At 38.8% G+C, this 21,154-nt stretch overlaps 1 protein-coding gene across 3 annotated transcripts in view; it reads right to left on the reverse strand.

The window, feature by feature from the left end:
- Nucleotides 1-21,154, reverse strand: part of PRKAR2B (protein kinase cAMP-dependent type II regulatory subunit beta) — an 89,822-nt gene that overhangs the window by 41,282 nt on the left and 27,386 nt on the right. Inside the window, exons 1-2 of one of the 3 annotated variants that reach the window (XM_065049038.1) lie at nucleotides 17,967-18,042; nucleotides 17,558-17,593 (exon numbers count right to left, since the gene is read on the reverse strand). In XM_065049038.1, the coding sequence (XP_064905110.1) occupies nucleotides 17,558-17,593; nucleotides 17,967-18,027 (97 nt within the window). In that variant the 5' untranslated portion in view covers nucleotides 18,028-18,042. Of the gene's footprint in view, nucleotides 1-5,329; nucleotides 5,517-17,557; nucleotides 17,594-17,966; nucleotides 18,043-21,154 lie in introns of those variants that run through there. The other 2 variants (XM_065049036.1, XM_065049037.1) reach the window with 2 other exon arrangements.

Below are 21,154 nucleotides of genomic sequence, written 5' to 3' on the forward strand. Positions count from 1 at the left end.
TCCTATGGGTATTGCCAAGGGAAAACAATTATGTGATCTGCAGTGAGGAGCATGTACACTGACACTGTCAATGTCCCCTTGGAGTATCATCCACAGAAATACACAATTATTTATTGATGACAACAAAACTATCTAAAATAGACATGAATTCCTACTGTTACGCTTACATTCAGCAAGAAAAAGGCCTTTCTTATTTTCTTTTATTCCAGGAACAGTACAGAACAAAGTGTTTGCTATTACACTGTCACCACTGAAAATCTAATGACTTAAGAAAAGGCACATTACAAGAAGGAAGATAAAAAAATTCACTGAATTGCTAATGAAAGGAAATTTTAAGATCCTCCAGATCATATAAACCCATTCATAACTCATCAGCATACTACACTGACCTTTGAAAATTATAAATTTAAAAAATCAGTCAAAACTTTGCAAAAAAAAAGTGTAAATATTACCACTGGTTTCAGTGAGCATGGCAGAAGGCTCTCAGAGTATTTTTAAGCTGTCATGAAGTTAAATAATATCAACATAACACACCTGTAAGGATGAAGCCAGGTAATAACTACAGGACTACAAAAGAATTAGAGACACCATGTAAAAGCACTGTACATACAGCCTGTGGGATCCAGAGAATGGTGGATACACCATATACAGAGCCTCCGCTCCCTCATGCTGCTGCATCTGTCCCCCGCAGTCCCCAGCCACTCCTTATATCTGCAAGAATATAATAGAAAGAAAAGGCATAACAGGGTGCTTCAGGACCTGAGAGAGGAGGGGAGCACACGGTTCAGGGGCTCCACTCCCTCACCCAGGTACCACCCAACAACTCTGGGCCTCCAGTTCTCCATCGCGAAGAACAAACTCCTACAGTTTCACAGCCACAAGGGCACGATGCAAAACGCTGATGTTGAATACAGTTTTAGAAGGCAGGGGACCACTGTTGAATGGATTACAGTTACAGATTCTTGTTCCAATCTGTTTTGCAATGTTTATCACTGTAATTACATATTGTGACAAGCACAAAGGACATTGTATGACTAAAATTGGATTTCCCAAGGAAGCAAAGACTGAAAGACTAGAAAGTAAAAAGAACCCTCAAAAGCCTAAAAAGGAAGTTTTCTAGTCACCAGCTTTGTTGCCTGCAAAAATAGATTAAAATTCTACCTTATATTCCCCAATATCCACGCAAGAGGTAAAGGGAAACAGCATACAGTTCCCAATATATGTTTGTGGCTGTATCAACTAAAGGATCAACGACTCAACTGGAAAATGGAATTTTAAGTTTTCACTGGACTGGATCCTCCAAAAAATCAAAAGCAGACAATATGAAGAAGTAAAGAGTCATGCTGCTCTCACTTCATTTTGTGTGGAACACACACACAAAAACCCCTCCCGTAGGTTAAAAAACCCCAAAGTTCTGACAGTAAACATTTGTTTAATAGAGAAAGAAGTGTACATGTGTGTCCTAGGTGGCTGGGAACAAAGAGCTTCCATTAACCCAGCCAGCCCAGGGTTACATTATTACCTTCTGTTAAGCCACTTACGTATATTCTACCCACTTGGATCAATGTGCGATTTTATAACCTAATCATTAAAGTGTGTTGACTCTATCTTCAGAAGGAAGGACAGTGGCAGTTTTAACTTTGCAGTCATGAAACCAATGCAAGGAAACAAAGCAGAGAAGTTTCATTAAAAAGGAGTATTCATTAAAAAGGGCAACATGGGGATCTAAATGCGGAGTTCCTGCTGGTACCATTTGTGTGATAAATGCGCTAAGAAACCCAGTAGTCGGATGTGATTGCAGCCAGCCTATAAATAAACACAATTTCAATTGCTCATGTAAATAGTGTGTTTGAAAATGATCCATCAGCCACGTTGTGTTCTAAGAGCCCTGCATGAAAAGTGTGAACTGAACAGAAATGCCCCTGAAATTTGCTTCCTCCCTTGCACAACACAACCACTTGCCCCCTCAACTTCCATCCAACTGAGCACCTTCATTCTCATTTAAATTGGTGGGAGATACTTAGCGCTTTTTAAAAATAGGTCTAGTCCTGAATACATAGGCTTAATAAATTCATGATAGAAAACCTAACTCAGTCTTAATAATTCAACTTAATAATTCAACCTTAATGCAGAGCTTTTGACCATAAATTTCAAAGCTAGTTTGTCACATATGTGCTCAGTAAACTAAAATCATGTGACACAGAAAATTATTTTGCTTCAGCCTTGAAAATGTCACAGTCACTGAAAGAACTCTGCTCTGCAGACTGCAAACAAGAATTACATTATGGTCAGAGACTTACCACAAAATATTAAATCTTAAAATTATCTGCCAGAAATTTATGGGTGTGTCACAACAATGGTACATTGGTACGTTTTAGTAACCACAATTCTGTAAGTCCAGCTACCTAAAGAGTTGTTTAATAGAATAAACACATTCTGAAACTCATTAAACTTCTACTCGTTATGAAAACTAAGGCTGGTAGCATTCACTCTAGAAAAATTCCCAATTCAAACCAAGCATTTCAAATAAATATCAGTGCACTATATTACAATTTCAAGTGTTGCCCTCTCCCCCTCTCCCACCCAGTCTGACCACCATAATACTATAAAAATAAAATAAATAATCGGTAAATCATTGCCACAGCAACTGACAGAGGAAGCCTATTAGCATCCCGGAAACCTTGTCTGCTCTTTCAGAATGAAAGAAACCTAAAATTTAACACAAACAACAGAAAACTAATAATAAATAAATAAATAAACGTCTACCTGCCAAGAGAAATGAAACAGAGCATTATTTTATGGACAACAAAATTAGGATCCCACAAGGATTATTGAGAAAGAAAACATGTAATCAATTCTAGTTAGAAAGTAAGTACTAGTTCTGTCTGTCCCTCATACCATCCCCTCCATCCACAGACACACTCAACAGCATTTTGAGACTTCCAAGGCCTGAGCACCAACCCAGCCCCAGACCTCTCTGTTCCACGTACACTCTTCATGCCAGAAGGGCAGGAAGCTGCTATTCTGCAAATCTAAACAAACAGTTGGGTTTTTTTTTAATTTTGCTTTCTTGTCCCTCAGAGGCCACTCCTGTAGCTTATTCCAGGCACATTATTCACAACCATTTAGAGAACAATTACACTTTTTATTTATTTAAGACACCATTTACACTCCTGCTCTGTAACATCACAAGAGCCTGAGCTGCAGTTCGCAGGGATCTGGGGCAGGGTCCCATGTACCTTTGTTTATCATCTCCAATGTATCATGACCAGCTAAATGTACTTGTGAATTCAACTAATTGCTTTTCATGTAAATTTGTCAGGACAGCTTTTTGTTCTGTGTCAAGTGACAGTTAATATCCCATCCTTGTGGGGGCCTCATCTATAGGAATTAATTTATTCCTGTTACTTTCAACTTTAAATCTACACAGTTTCTTGACCGCTCCACAGTCAAGTTGTGTTCAAGAAGGTTTTAAGCAACTGGCACCCAGAGTCAGGGGTGAGGATACCATGAGCTGCACAGCCACATCAGCAAGTACAGAGCATTAGCACAATAATACATGCAGTTTACACCTCCGTGAAACTGCAGCAAACCAGGCACTCTTTGTCTCCTCTCTGCAGCACAGTTTTTATGTCGCTATGCATGTTAATCTTCCTTCCCTTTGAGACCAGGTTCTCTGCAGAGTTGGGAATGTGCACAGAGCAGGAGATGAGGATCTCGCACCCAACACGCAGTGCTGCCAGGCACTGGGTGGTAGGTGCACCACAAAGGACTTGAAACCACTCAGCTCTTCATTTTTGACTGTATCAAGCACAGGCTTCCTACTCTCCTCTTCTAGGCCCTTACTAACCCAGTGTATCAGCTACTGTCAGAGTCTTACTACTCTGTCTCTGCTTTGCTGCTGTGACACCTGCCTGACCACAGCTCTCCAACAGACCTTGTGGAGTTTTTTCTACACCATCTTTTACATGTGGATTGTTTCTTGAGCTGATCCATAAAAACTGTAACACTTCCTCATTCTCGCAGCAGACCAGTTTCTTGGATGGCATGTGAAAGAAGCCAAATGAGTTGATTTAGTAAGGCCCCTACACAAGATGAAGTATGGGGCACTCCATATTCACCCTTCCTACACAGTTTGACTTCTGCAAGCAAGAAATTTAGTTATCAAAATGTAGGTTCTTTACCAACATATCAGTGTAGTTGGGCACTACTGAGACATGATGACAATTTAGATTCTCCTCTGTAATTACTCATCAACAAACTGATCCCAGGAGCACACCGTGTGAGGAACTTTGTGATTAGGATCTCATCTCTTTCAGTGTAATTATGCCGCACAGTAGGCGTAAGTATTTCTTTTCTCCTGTCTTAGTTGTCTGGCACCTGAAGCATTCCTTCAGACTGACCGTGAGAAAATGTGACTGACTCCCTGTGATATGCCTAAAAATCCTATAGAACAACAGGTGAGTCTTATACGGGGAGCCAGTTTTGCTGTGTTTTATATAAAATACATACACACACTAGTTTTTTTGCCTGCTGATGGCTGATTCGTCTTAGCCTATTTGAGCCTGAACCCCAAACCCCAAAGAAAAATAAATTGTGTTCTGCATTACTATCTTTGCTTGATACTAAATATATTACTGTGATGGGACAGACAAAAAAATAAGAGTAGGTGTAGTCTGCTCTAGACCCACCCAGAATGGGTGTGAAAATAGTTCCCAAACCAATGCTATCAGGAAAAAATGGATGAAAGATGTCTCTTCCTGTTGCCCACAGGTAAGAATACGAGGGAGCAGAAAGCAATTCTTGTTTAGGAGTCCCTGCTTCCAGTGTTCTAATTGCCCAGCTCACAGAGCACACTTTTGCTGCTGTACAGCTCCACGCTAACGCTGTATTCCCAAAACACAGACTGTAAGAGCAGAAAAGATCAAGGCTGAGAAGCAGGTGTTGAGTTTGTACCTTAAAAGATGCACCCATCACTTACTAGACTGCATACACAGCAATTTTAAGGGTATAAACTCCCAGTTTTGTTGCAGAGTGTAGCTGATGTTCAGCACGCAGGATGCTTTGAGAGGCTGACTGCAGCTTTGAGGCCAGGCTGATGGGGGCCCTTCTCCTGTGACTGGTTATTTGAAACTGAATGTCCACATTTTCTTTATTTTCTTGTGTATAGAGAGGGGAAAGAGTGTTACCATGCAGCCTGACATTTAACAAGAAAGGCAAGCAAGGCCTTAACGTTTCTACTTAAAATGCATTCCTTTGACAAGTTCATTTTTCTTTATTTTCTGATCAACTTCTACCTAGTCTAGCTATGTAATAAATACATACATACAATTTTCTTCATGAGTAGACTGTGGTATATAGCAATTTTTCATTCTGGCACACTCGTAATAATTCTTCACAATAACTGCAAAGACACCAGAAAAAAAGTCTTTCTCAATTTCACACAAAATAGTGGTCAGACACGAACAGGTGTTATTCATCTTCCTGTTACTGATTGACATCACTAGCTCAAAACCAAAACTCTTAAACATGCATTGCATTAATACAACAATCTTTTATTACTTTTAAATTTAATTTCCCCCTAAAGAAGAAAAGGAATTTAATTTGGGTGAGAGAGGTATCAAGAAGAAAAATGCAAGTAATATTTATTCAAAGAAATTTCTGAAACTAAAAGTCAGGAGAAGTTTTCAAACTAATGTTCAGTTCTTCTACAGTTTCCTTACAAGTTTTGTACTAAAAATCTACGTATACACTGCATTGCGCGCACACACATGAACAGCATTGCCATACAATGGCCAGATCCTTCTCCATTTGCCATGTAATCAAGCACCATGGGAGGGAGCAGGACTTGTCAGAACTTACACAGTCAATGTAAGACTGAACCAGAGGGAGATATCCCAAGTTCAACATCTATTAAGGAGATTCCCTAATAGTAAGCTAATAATCAAATGTGACAAGTGGGAGTAAAAATAGTGCATGCCGAAAGATGTCTGGAGTCCCTTACTGGAATATGCCTTGCAATGCTCCACTGTCATTTCATGCTGCTAAAACACAACTGTGCACAGTACAAAATGCTTTGCACTGCCCCAACCGCTTGTATGCAATGGTCACATAAACATTTCCAGAAGTTTCTGTATACAACAGTAAATCAAACAAATATAATGCACGGAGTGATGAGTTGGATCCACAAGTGTTAAACCACAGTCTATAGTAACAGTATGACAGCAATAGTGACTTGCCTAGTACAGCTCTAAGTAACCCATACGTACATACACACTAGATTTAAAAATTAGATCTCCAAATGAGTTTTCAAGAGAGAAGACTTTTCACGTCTCTGTCTAGAAGAGAAAGTGAGATCTGAAATGAGAAAATGGGCATTGCCTAGTGTTAAAGAAAGCAAATAAGGTTCCAAGTTAGAAAAAAAAATAACATATTAATGGTATGTACCAATCTGCTTGGCTGTTAAATTTATGTGGATGTCCAGCACACAAGTATGGGACACTGGTAAGACCCACTGATAAGAATACAAATACTCATTTCAGAGATGCTATTTTCTCCCAGGCTTTAAACTTGTCTATATCCTCCAATTTAGACGGAGAAGTGGATCTGACAGATATATGGTAAACACACATGAAGCAAAGATGCTGTGGACCAGGATGATGTGGGTGCGGGAAACAGGGAATGTTTGACTGCAAGAAAGCCTTGGGCTTGTGCTTTGACAAAGGACATTTTGTTTAAACAACTGAGAAGTACACCCCGCAGCTCAAGGCATCGGGCTTCCTACCAAACATACGGAACTGACAGGGAGCGTTTAGGAAGCAAAACATCAGGCTGCTGTTCATTTTATACAATGTGAATAAGTGGCACCTGGCGCTTTAAACAACACAGTATTTAGCAATGATATTTAAATACATAGTTTTCCTCTTTCTTTGACTCCACAGTATTTAGGAGAAGCATTACTTGCTAAATACTAAGCCAAACTTGAAGGTCAAAGGCCAAGCCATTTGTACTACAGTGTTCTACAAGAAAACCTGCTAATCAAAATGTTCCAAAAATACTTTTGTTCCATTTTGAACAACTCACTATGTAAAACATGACTTGTCCCACTCATCTTTTATCCTCCAGAACAAATCTTCTCTAGCATGCAAGCCAAACCACATGAGATCACAGATGCAATGGAATTGTTTTGGAAAATTGGTAAGCAGATACTACAGCCTATAGATTCATGTGCTTCCATCTAAAGTGGAGGCAGCATCGCTCCCTAATCGAAACACAAAGAACAAACGAGCACAGCAACTGAAGTTAAACTTGTCATAGATACAGATACTGAAATATTTTAGAGAAAAAAAATCAGAATTAATAAATAATGACTATCAATGCACATCTGCTCCAAAAATAATTTTTAAATCCTTCCTACTTCTTTCAGTAATATGCATACTCATTCAAAAAAGAGCAATTATTTAATTTCTTTCAAAATTATGAGTTATGAGCATCCTGATAAAAGCACTGGAAGGTTATTAGCTTCTCTGATCATGTTTAGATTCTGAAGTGTTATTGGGACTGCTGAGATTATCAATGGCAAATGCAAACTTGTAAGCAGATTGAAACAGAAAATACAGTATGACCTACGGGTTGTCAGGCACGGGAAGAATTTGTTGTGTGTCAAATGGCAAGCAGAGCTAAGAGAGGAACCCTTACTCTGAAAAACCTTGGTACAAAATGAAAAGAAATTAAAATACAATGGAGAATAATCTGTGTTTTATATCAACTCATTCCCAGCACTCATTGCAATCTCAGAGTATCCATTAAGAAATCCTAGTACATTTATTCAGTAATCATTGATGTGAAAACTACTGCTTGCAGACAAATAACAGCCATATTTATTGTTATTAATATGAACATTTGGCCTCATTTCTGTATTTATTTTGATAGAAAGTCTGTTTTGTCTGAAAATCCTGTCTTCTCTGGAATTTATTCACTACTACTTAGTTACATAGCAAGAAGTAGATCTCTTTCTCTAGAATGGATTTGTTTGGTCATGAAATAAATATCAGATACTATATTAAAACATTGCAAACACGGTAGTGTCAAATACTGATCTGCCTAAAGTAATAAAAAGAGCTCCTTAGATAGCTCCCTATCTAGTGTTGAGCAGAACAGGAGACGATGCCAATGTGGGTGCTGGGGGAGCCGGGCTGCAGCACGGTCCTGGCACAGTCCCCAAGAGGTGAGGATGAGGCTGTGGAATGCCTTCGCATACAGACACAAGCTCGTACTTTCCCGTACCCTTCTTGTTTACTAGTTACATACATAAAATGAGTTTAAAGGAACTGGTCAGTCAGTCTAACCGCTTCATACCCTGCCAGGACATCTGAGCTCTTCATCAAACTGTCCAGGCAACAGCCCGTTAAGATGAATTTGACTCGTATTTCAACATCAACCTCTGGTTTGTGTTTCATATAACTGAAACAAGATCAGCCTGAATAGTTGAAAAAACTACAGCCATTAATTTTATCGAAACAAAACTATATGCAGAATACTTTCCAAAGATAAAACTAAAATAGCAGGAAAAATTACAATTTCCCATAAAGGGGTGTATGCAGTAATTTGTGAACTCAAAACACGTTTAGAACTCTTCTGTTTTCTAAAGAGGTTGCTATCTAGCTTTACCAAATTGCGCAATTTAAAAATCATTACTCTGTACATTTTAGTCAGTCTATAAAACGCAGTCTAGAAATATGTGCTTGCAAAGTCATCTAAACAAACACAGAAATAGAGATGAAACCTCAAGAAATCACCTGAATTACGCTCACGTGCTGCTGTGGTATGAATTACACCTCTGTCCCTGCAGAAAAAGTCTTAATTTTCCTTAAAACTTCTGAGATAATACTGTATTCCCAGGGAATTTAGTCTACTGCTTCACTAAGTGTTTAGTTAGAAAGTTTTCCCCAAAGCCTAGCCTAAATATTTGTTCGTGTAAAAGTTGGGCCAATATATTTCTTTCCTTCCTTCCTTCCCTGTCACCTCCTTGGGACAAATATTGATGTCCTCTCTATAGCAACCTACCCCACCACGCAAGACTTAGGCATTTATTCCTACCATTGCCCCTCCTGCCCTTACCTTGCCTTCTTTCCTCCCTTCCTCCACCACCTCAAAGTCTGCCTTACAGTATGCATCTACTAATCCCTTCCTATTTTATTAAGCTTAAAGTATTATGACAAAACAGCTAAAATCTGGCATGACATTAATTTGCAATGGTTAGACTACGTCTGTAACTCTGGTCCATAAATGGGCTCTGAAAAATTCGTATTCAACCTCTGCTGATGATCTATACTAGGAAACACTTCGATACAACCTGCTAGAACCTCTGTTTTAGATTTTGGAGGTTTAATAAAGCAATAGATGAACGTTCAAAGTGAACCATTTAAAAAGTTCCAGAAGAAATGTACAGATAGCCTTTTGAATAAGAATACTACTGTCCAACTATACACTGTTGTATGGAAGAGTTATGGTATAGATGCAATGTAATCTAGAGAAGAAAAAGTTCCACGAGCAGAATCTTTGAGTAGAACAGTTAAAACAGCTGAGCCAGGGAGGAGGCAGACCAGCTGCTGAGCACAGCAGCTCTTCTTCATATCTGCACCAAAGGCGACAAATCTCAACGTTACAACAGGTCAGGAATAAGTACTCCAAGTTTAATGTGATTATGTTATTTTATTAGACATTCTGAACAAAAACAGTGGTTAGCCTTGAGAAGCAAACGTGCATACTCTCTAAGCATCCCTAAGACTATGTTAATACACCATTTTTCTACAGGAAGTTTTTCCCAAAAAATATAAGAGGAGAGCAGACAGAGCAAATTAAACTCTTGTTTCTGTGACTCTCTCATTTGCAGCAGAAACTTGTGAAGCGTACAGCAAATAAACTACACAAGAGGAAACTAAAGAAAGAAGCCAGTTCACTTGGTCATGGATTGAGTGGGAAACAGCTTCTATCACTAACTTTCCACAGACCCAAAAGTGCTGCCAGACAGGCCACCAAAATAAGTTCTTCATTCTCCAGAGTTACACATGTGCTTTGAGCAGGAGCAGACTGACGCAGGGCTCTCTGCCTGACCCAATGGCTTTCGGTGCCTACAGCTTAGCACACCATCCCCATATTGTTATACAGCAGCCTAAGCTCAGTCCAGAGACAAGTCCCACGAGCTCCTGTGGCACCTGATATCAGAGACTGCTTTTGGGAAAATTATGCAGCTCTTTTCTCCCTGTGACATTGGATAGATAACCCTGCAAGAGCAGATGGAATATATGAGTTGCAAGTTCCACTGTGGCACTCAGGAAAAAATACAGGGTAAACACAGGGCAAAGAGATATAACCATCTGATCTTAAAACTGCTGTGCACATACAATTACAGCTATACTCTGTAGGAGTTCAGATGCTAAGGGCTTCGCTGAAAGTAAACAAGGGATTTTGTGTAGGGCATTCCATTTCTGATGCAGAAATCTCCAGAACCTATAAGCTCAGGATACTCTTCATTTGTTAATGGGAACAGGTATTGGGTAATTCCTCAAGGTTTGCAAAGGATTTAAGTGTTACAGCAATGGTAACTGTTAAAGAGGCCATGACAAGGAAAGACACTATTCTGTGCAAGGACTGGAGCATACAGACTGTACATTGCATGTGTGCAAAATCACAAAATAAAGAAGGGAGTGTGTTCTCAACAAGCAGCGATTGAGGCAGTCACTATTACAGAATACAGTGGAAGAGAAACGGCTGCATAAAAAGGTGCATGAACAGTATCGATGGCTGCTTTGCCGGGGGAGCAGAAGCCAACGAAGGGCAGGTCCACTTGCACAAGGATGCATGGTGTGTGTCTGTGCCCATGTACAGCTGCGGCTCCGCACAAGTCAGCACAGTCTAACAGTCCCATCACCAGGCTGAAATTAGGCAAGATTTTCTGCTTCTGTGACTTCCAGTAAGTCACAACGTACCACGCTGATGTGCCACCATAAGCTTAGGAGTCTTCTTTACCATGCTCTGTCATACAATGTAGATACACCCTAAAATTCTGACCACACTTTTTCTTCTGGTTTTCCTCACTACTACAACAGCAGCCTTAGCGCTTAACTGAGTTTCAGTGTTAGATACTACGGCACTTCACTTGACGATGTCCCTGTTTATTTCAGAAGCCTGAAGCACGGGGCATTTTAACTTATTGATTGACTACATGCATGTAACAAAGAACAAAGACGAATCCAACATCACTTGAATTCAGTTTGGGGGTTATTCGTCACTCAGAATGAGCTGAACCAGTAACTCTGCTTGAAGAGCTACACCAGATTACTGGTTCATCAATAAAGTTCTTTATTCTTCTTTCTTCTGTCACGATGGCTTGATATGCTTCTACAACAACACTGCCTGCTACCCAAGCATTTCAAAGGGGAGTTTACAGTTAATTCATTCCTCACCACTGTTTTTCGCACAGTTCCAGCTTCTGCCTTACTGTATAAAAGGCAACAGCTCTTCATTTCAGTTAGCTGCCTTTCTCTGACCATTTTTAACATGTTCTAGGAAAGTAGGTGCCAATCTCTTTAAGAAAATCTCAATATAATTCAAGCAGATTGCAATTACAAATGAAATATTGTTCCTACGGGCATATTCTATTCTTGTCTAACAGTATAAACTTGCTCTTCCTAAATATTAGTTTATATTTAACAAATGAATTTAGTATCACCTATGCTCTTCCATACTTACAACTTCAGAAAGCAATTAGCTGTTCCTTCACTAACAAACTCCCATGGTGTAAATTCAGTAAAATTCCTCAGCGTTTCTTAAGTAGGTTGTCACATTTTGTGTAGAAATAATTAAATTGAAAACCAGCAGTGATATATGTAAATGCTACTGTGGGAATGACTAATCCACAGTCCACACATCTCTTCAGAATAACGAAGCCCAAAACTTTCATCTTGTCACTTTCTTCCTAATTGCACGTTACGCAAAGACGGAGAACAGATAAATTGTTCTGGCAAACTTGTTCCCAGATTTTCCCTCTTATGAGGGCTGTGCAGAACCTCCCCCCTCCCATCTGAGCGCCTGCCAAAACACGGGTGTCATCTGCCATGTGCCAGGCAGAGGCGGGAGCCCCGGGAACCAAGCGGGAAGAGCTGAGCACCCATCCCTGCGTGATGAGGCTCAGGCAGGGCTGGCGACACCACGGGGACAGCCCTGGAGCGTGACCCACATGTGCTGGTGTGCAGGCGTGTACCTGGTCTCTGATGCGGCGCCCCGTCCTGCTCCCAGCTGCGCAGTCTCCGGGCTCTGACACCAGCTCACCACCCACGTCAGCAGCGCACCTGATGGTGCTATAACATGCTCACTAACCTGTTTGTGAAGCATTTCACTGCGTGTATGTGGCATTTTAATCAAAATATCTAGCTTGAGGGGCTTTGAAATTAATCAGTGTTTCAGTTAAAAGATTTACTTATTTCCGAAAATTCTAAAATGACAGCAAATGTCATAGGTTTCCTATTAAGAGTTTTCTGCTGATTGAGGTTAACAGAAAATATTTATAAACTGTAGAAATTCTTGCTGGAAAATACTTAAATAACTGCAAGGCTTGAGAAGAAGTGAATTAAAACGAGTCCTCTACCAATTCAAATTAACTACCATCAGTGTTCAACAATTCCATTATAAAGGCTTTTGGGCATCTAAAGCAATTAAGAATGAAGAGAATGTCCCATCTCTTTCTTTCTCTTCAAACTGTTGATGTTTTGTAAATCTAAAATTTGTAGAGTTAAGTAAAATGGGGTTTGATTCTTAGAGAAAATTCCATACTTTCATTAAAAGAGAAAAAATATAAATAAAAATAAAAAATAATAATTAAGAAGAAGACAGGCCACTAAACACAGCCCCATCTTGATCAGAGGTTACTGCAGTACATCAGCGATTTGACCTCCATACAAAAATATTTTGAGTACCTGCTAAATGAATTAAACACATATTTCTGAAAGGATGTAAAAACGAGATTCCTTATTTCTCAGCCTTTCCTCAGTTAATCAGCCATGTACCTAAAAACGATAGTTTTTGGCAGTGTGAGTAAAGGCAAAAAACATTTCAAATTCCAACAACTGGAAATTACAAAGGAGTTTGAAAGTAAAAAAAAATGTGGCACAGAGATGTCCTCTAGTATCATGTGAGATTCTGTCCCTTAGATGGATGGCTGATGCTGTCGGTTTATAATGAAGTATCATTTTATTTATAATGTGTTTTTTTCTGTTTTCTTTGGAGTGCTCCTTATTGGCATCCACGATAAAGATGCCTGAAAGTTTTTTCCTTCTCTGCTTCCTTCTGTTCTTTCTATCACAGTAGTATAACAGCAGTATCTCCTTGATTGCAAGATTATTCCGAATATACCTAAGCCAGTTTCTCCCTTGAGGTTCAGCGCTGATGTACTCTGACTGTTGACTGTTTAAATTACTTTTTTAAGAGTTTTGCGGGTAAGTTCACAAATAAATAAAGCTGCTTCTCTTTCCCATGTGGTTGAAAGAACAATATTTAAAACTTCATTTATTTCCTTTCCACAGGGCAAAAATGGTATTTTGGAGTTAGATATTGTTTAGGGGAGAGGAACGAGGAACTTATCTCGTTGTTAAGAGATGCTCCACAGATGCCCTTGAGAGTATCTACCAGCTCTTCCTAGCTCAAGAAGCCTAACTCACAGCAACCTCGGTCAGGTTCTCTTCACTATTTCAGAAGCTTAAGCAGATACATAACTTAAGTAACTTCATAGGGTGTTATTTATTTCTTAATTAAGATTATGTTACACATTTGAATGTAATACTAGTCAATGGGTATAAACAGCCTCCGTAAATGGTAGCTATCAAGTATAAATTTAAAGTTCATCCTGTGACAAACCCATGCTGGTTTTGTTACATTATTCTAAACTCCTGCCGGTATTTAATGAGATAATTTAGTTGTTTATCTAGCCATCAAGATGCTGAAAAGCAGGAACCCAATGCTTTTGCTGACACAAAGAACCATATTAGCTTTCCAACCCTAGATATCTTATACTTAGATGAAAACTAATCTCATCCATAGCAAGAAAGTATCTGTCTCTACTCAGAAACTGCACCTCTTGGCTACCTCAGCTTGTTCAGGAATTTCCACTTATTTTTCACCTCATGAACATACAATTTTCTCTTCTATTTCATGCTGCTTCTACCTCCATACCCCCCTTTCTTCCCATCCAAGCCTCTTGATTGTCTCAACAGTTTTTCTCCCTTCTCTTCATCTCAGTCCCACCCTATTTTAAAAGACAAATTAAGGATTAACTACTTGCAGCTGGCTCATTGTTCATTCTAACTCTATAACATATTTTTAATCTCCTCTTCTTGCTAAACTTCTCTGTTTAAGACTATGATATCTATTATTCTTTGTGCATAGCCTAGAACAATGGAGAGCACTATTAACTAGCCCATAAGTAGCTATGTCATCAGCACTATGGTATATGTGTATTTTATAGAGAGAGCCCACATCGCATATATACACACATTTGCATAAACACATAGAAGATATACTAAATTAGGCAGCTCAATAAATGTTAAGAATTGAAATTCAAGAACAATTAATTGATCCTAGCTTGCTTATGCCTTTATCCTCTACATACCAATGACAGCATATTAATACATTCACAGCGTGTTAACAGGAACAGCTGTTAAATAATAAATGCCTTACTATATTGTTTTCAGCAGGTGCTTCAGCAATTAAACTCTGGCTGCTTAATTTCTAGCTCAGTTAGGAAAAATAACTATATCTTATGCCACCAAGTAAAATACTAGGCATTATCCAAAGAATAACAGAAACATCAAAATCAAGACATCCGCTGTAGAGAATTATTGTTCTTTGTGAAGAAATGGGTGTCATCTCCTGGCTTCTCCCTGCTTATCATTGCAAGAGCTCAAAAAGCAGCTTTTAGCAGAACAGTCTAGGAGCCTTTGCTGCAGATTTCATGAGATGTTTCACCACAGCTGGTGTCAGCAGTTCAGCTCCTTCTCCATCCCACCACTGTCTAAAGGCAGTCGCTACCACCCCCCTTTCACTAGCATTCCTCTTTAAGGGGAGCCACAGCACAGGTCAGTTGCAGAATCAACGGAAATCAACACACCAAAACCTCCTGCATTTCTATTTTCTTCAAATCAATGCACCCTCAGGCAGCACAACTCCTAGGTCTCTGCAAGGGATGCACAGATAACCTCTGGGCAGCAGCGTGACAAGGGCAGGGACCCTAAAATCACCCTCTGGGAATCAGTCTGCAGTATCACTCGGGCAGGTGAAACGTGAAACCAGGAGCTGCGGCTGACTCTCCAAACTCTCCTCATCGACTCGGAGTAATGTTCGTCAGACATAAATCTTCAAAACCATTCAAGACTCAATCTTGCACATTTCAGACTTTAAAATAGCTCTTAGCTAAATAGCCTAAAATTAAGAGAAATCCATATTTGAGAAAAAAAAAAGAAAGAAAGAAAGAAAGAAAACACTAACAAAAAAACAACTGTGTTTCATTTGGCTTCTAATTTCCTAAACAGGAGAAGCAATTTGAATTACAGGATGCTATTAAGCTGCCAAGCATAAAAAAAAACCCAGCTACTATCTGGCTTTTCCACTTACAAGGTATCTTGACTACCTTAATGTATCCAAACAATTACTCAATTTTTGAAAGTATCAAAAATGTGGTTAGGGCTGTAAACATCCCTGTAAAGGGTTTGTATTATCAGCATAGTCTGTTTCATACTCTTAATTTTATACTTTATGAATCAGGTTTCTTAAATGTACTGTACCTCTCCAGTAGCCATTTAATATTTAAGGGAAATGTAAGAACTATCACCTTTCATGGACTTTCTTGTTTGAAAAATAATTATTTTTACTATTAAGGCTGCCAGAAACTTAATTTAAAAGTACATATAGTAAACCATTATTTATATATGGACCATATCATGCAACTTGACTCATTATTCTGAATAACTCCATTTATCTCTCCACAACACATGAAACATTAAATGCCCATAGAAATTATTTCCCCAATTGTGCAAATTGTGCAAAAATTTCAAGCTTCTAACATGTCTCAGTTTCCTTTTAAAGAAACATTAAAAATAACTGTGTTTTTTTTTCCTGAGCAAGTATTAGCTTTTCAAACAATCAAACTCTCCTACTGAAATGCAAAAGTCTTTCACACATGTTACAAGGACCGCATTCATTAAAGTCAGCTATCAATCAGTCACAGTAAAACCTTCCTTAAAACACGCAATGAAATTGCATAAAGCCCTGCTCACTGTTCCTGAATGTTACTTAACAAATCATTCCTTTAATTTCATGCTACAGTACCTCACCAAGTATTATCAATACTAAAAGCCTGAGAATATTTGGAATTCACTACACTTTCTTGCTTTGTGCTACACCACTATGCACCAATCCTCCAAATGCAAACCTTCAGTATTCTATACAGTCCCTTAGTAATCCTGAGGATGTCCACTAATATTTTCATACTGACAAGGAACTATCTGACTGAGATTGTTAGAAGTCTGGACAGCCTTACTGAATGATGGAATGCAAACTTTATTACATTTATTAAAAGTGATCTGCAGTTGCAAACAGAAAGCATTTTACAGTTAGATTTTAAACTTAGCATACTGAGATGACTGGGAACAGCTCACACCTCCTGCTCTGCTGACTCATAAGAGTCAGTCATGAGTCTCATTACATTTACTGGTGACTTTCACACCCAACTTGCAGATTCATAGTATTCCACACAAATAAGACTTAGGCTTTGGGCCTCATGATTCAGGAGAAAAAGCCCTCAAAAACTAAGCCTAAAGGCTACAATACAGAAAAACAACAAGGAGAGGCCAGGAATACTAATTTTTAATGATATGTAATTTGGAGGGATCTGTTACATTTAATGGCACAAGGTAAACAGAGCTGGCAGGCACCAAGTTAACTTGAGGATCACACAGATCGGCCCCAAGCTGGGCAGGTGCAGACCCAGCAGCAGACATGGCCACCACGGCAAAGCTGCACCTGGGCCCCACCTGCGCGCTCGGCACCGCGGAACAACACACCTGAATACAAACCCACTCTGGTCTGAAAAACACAGTCAGGTTTCTAGCTTGGTTGTACCTTTTCTCATGCATACATGATCACCAAATTGCTGTTCCAGGCTGTCTATGAAGTAAGCAAGACAACCCTGGTTAAGATCACGTTCAGTTCTTGCTGTCCAAGTTCAGTTCTGTTAGGACTAAAATTACTGTCTTTAAAGGAAAAAAACAAAGCTTTTGTTTTTCATAAATTCCACAGCAACAAGGCAGCTTAATGCAAGTTCCATGACCTGAAACCTTGGCTACATTTTTCAGTACACCAGATGACAAATGTGGGGTTAACCTAAGTCAGTCATCTTTAAAGAAACCTGACTAATGTCACATCATGTTTTACACAACAATCACTGTCAGCATTACATTTCAACTCTCATATAGAACAATGAAGCATGCAACTTCATCCAACTTACCTGATGCGCGTCTGGTGAATCGGTTTATCACTGGAGCTGAAAGAAAACACAGCATTTCAATTAGATTCTTTCTGTAACAGTCTAACACTTTAAACATAACAATGTTATACTTCAAAGTGCGACAGCTACAAAAATCTGTTAACCATTATTTTTGTATCTTTATAGAAACCCATGTTAACTTCATACACATTTAAACTTTTAAGCAGATAGTAACCAGCAGCTTTCAAGGCCATTTTCAGGTTTTTAAGAGTTACTGTTACTTATTGCTGTTCGACTGGCTGTGAAACATTTAGATCGGCATTTCCATTATTTATCAAGAGCACAGAAACTGGAATCTTGTAAACAACGACGCAAGCATGGATTAAAAAAAAAATGTAAAAAAAAAATAATTTACTTTTACAAAATATACCTATTAGAAATCTAGCACCACAGATATTCCTACAGAGAAAAAGACTAATTTGCAATCCCATTTGAAAGATCAACTTTTGCTTTGACTAACCTTTAAACCTCTTTGGGTAAGTCAATAACAATGCCAGCCCCCGCCCAGACCCCAGTTTTACAGTGCAAATGACTGGTTTATAGTGCCCTCCTGGCAGATCTCCAGCCCATGCTGCAAACATTTGGAATCCTGTCTTGCTTCCAACTGGGAGAGATTGCAAAATACATCTTGAAGTGCACAGTTTTGCCTCTAATTAATTTCCAGCCTTACCAGCTTCTTCAGGAGCTACTAGATATAAAACAAAGAAATAAACTTTTCATGTTTTGCCTTCCAAACACAACCTTCAGTCTGCTTCTAATTAGTATAAAACACTGGTCTTGAACTCTACTTTCACGTGATAAACTAACTGCTGGAATAAACAAGAAGAAAATCTGAATGACCTAATTTCAAACGTGGGCAGCAGCTACATTAAAAATGTATGTACTCACAGTGCTTATTAATATTCAACCTTAAAAAATGAGAAAAATCACTCTTTATGTTTACATGGAACTGAAAAATGAAAAAGATGGGACTTTTAAATTTTATTCCACTTAATTTTACATGGGAGTTATGCATCATTTCTTAAATATCTAAGCCAAGACAAAGAGAAAAAAAATGCTGAGAAAACAGGAGAGACAGTAACAGCTTGAGAGGCAAACTGACTTTTTATTCCTTTGGGGAGGAAAAAGAAAGCAGAGCAAAGCTACAGTTTCTGAGGCACAGTCACAGACAGTTTGTGCGAGCACACATACAGCAGTGACAGGGCCAAGAGGTAAGAACCACACAGGGAAACCTGACTGCGGTGGTTCAGAGTGCGAGTCATGAGCAAGGAAACCTCCAGTGAACAAACTGCAACAAACCCCAAAGATATATATATAAATAAATAAACCAGAGAGTAACATAACCAGGAAAGTTATTTTTAAACATGAATTCTGATTCCCCACAACATTTTTTTTAAAATAAAAAGACAATAAATATAGACATATTTTTATTAGAGCTGACACCATATTTTATGCAACTACTGTTTTGCAATACAGGGCGCTGTTTTGTTCCTCAAAATTGTCCATTTTGTCACTAGGGTTACAGGCCAAATTCATTTCAGGACACTAGTTGTGACTGTCACCATCAGATGGGTGAGCTGTTACCTCCGGCATGTGAACCAGCAGCAGCTCTCAGCAGACGTGCTCATATTAAAAAGTACTTGGAATCTGACACATTTCTAACAAGAAAGCATAAAATAGTGCTCTGCTCCCAGTCAAAAGCCTTCCCCAAACTCAGGGAGGGTATTTGGCTTTGTCAGTTCTGTACATCATCTGTAGATATGAAGATTTAACTCCTCTAGATAGCTACCTCAGCACATTTTACCAACACAAAAAAATACATTAAAAGAGAACACCTAACACAAAATTAACATAATTTTGAGACTGCTTCTCTTTGAAATAAGTTACTGGGACTGTCAAAGAGACAAATCCTTCTCTGGCTATGTATTTCTAAATTCCTTTTCTTTGGTTGCAGGAAGCTTAGTTTATTTTACAGTATATTTTAAAAATTATTCACTGTTAGGAAAAAAAAAAAGAAAAAAATTAGCTAGATTGTCAAAACCTTGATAAGCACCTATTTCTGAGCTCTTGTGAATAATCAGTGTTTGAGCAGCAACCAGGCAAAGCCTTTCTGCCCAGACAGGGATTTTGTGAAGGTCATCCAAATGTGTTACTGGGAGATTTAGAAGCAGAACCCACAGTTCTTTGTCACGGAGCAAACTGAAATACTCTCTACTTCTCTTGTAGAAAATTCCAATATAGTTTTTTTTTGGCCCAGAAAGAAGGAAGTGATAGGTCGCAGAGAATCCTCAGCCCTACAGAAATTTAGCTGGTATTTTCATGACAAAGTAGATGCATGGTCAACGAGGTTGCTAGGATGGCTGGCAGGCTAAGCATAGTAAGGTGGGCAAAAGAGAGTCTAAGAAGCATTTTGCTGGAACCATAAAAACCCCAAACACCCCACTTGCAACACCGCTGACATGTGCCAGTTCACAGCACCACAATATTCCAATGAGGGAAAACTCAGGAAAGGAATGGGCTTGATGCAAGACCTCCGTGGCTATTGAAGTAAACTCTACAGCAAAAATATACTTTAAGGTTAGAGTGACATTGTACTGAGGGTCGGCTGCTCAGAATGATTCAATAAAACAACTTGCTAGAAAGAAACTGCTTACAGTAACTTACAGCTATAGTTGCCCCACCACAGACTTGGTACAAAATGTAAAAGGAACAAAACCCATGGATTGCAAAACCTTGACATTGCAAAATCCAGGGATTTTTCCCAATAAAGGGTAAACTGGCATGCAGATAAATTCAGAACATGTCCAGTGACATTTGGTCTTTTTTTTACAGTAAGAGAAAGAGTGCTGCACCACAACTGCGCAATGTACTGCTGTGCACAGAGGATCTTGTTTAAGTGCATGGTGTCACTTCAATATTAAACATGACTCTTCATATTCTAGCTTGTCTCAACCAAAACCTATTACAGCCTTACATGGAGGAAAATGAATAAAAGGAGAGAAAAAGAGACATGGCAGGGGTCTGTGCCGTGATGAAGTTTTGATTAAATTACCATTTGAAATTGAGCAAACTATTGATCCTTATGTGACATATTACAGTTGTTTTGTTGTTAGTGCTATATAAGAAAGAATTCCATCATCTAAGATGTTACCTGCTGCTAAGTGAAATTCATGTTTGCATATCCTTGCTCAGATGATTGTAAAATGGTACAGTTTTTAAAATATTTTGGCAATATAAATCAAGTAAATAAACAGAAATAAATGATAAATTATCAAAAAAGCCTAAAGTGTTTTCTATTCGCCAAGAATACAGGCTGTAAAAACAACATCAAACTACAAGAAGCATGGACTAAAAATTTTGCCATCGCTCGACAACTGTCCATTGCTCCTTGTCCACTGTACTTTACCTCTGATCTGTTCTTTATGAGCACTAAGCAGTCATCACAACTGCCCTACGAAACAGACCATAAAACCAGCATAATATTTTAAGAAGAGGAAGAAATTGGGGTCTATGGGGTTGTCTGCAGAGCACAAAGACTAAGAAGGTAATGGAATCCTA

The sequence above is a fragment of the Columba livia genome, chromosome 1 (genome assembly GCF_036013475.1).
Source record: "Columba livia isolate bColLiv1 breed racing homer chromosome 1, bColLiv1.pat.W.v2, whole genome shotgun sequence".
Classification (NCBI taxonomy): Eukaryota; Metazoa; Chordata; class Aves; order Columbiformes; family Columbidae; genus Columba; species Columba livia.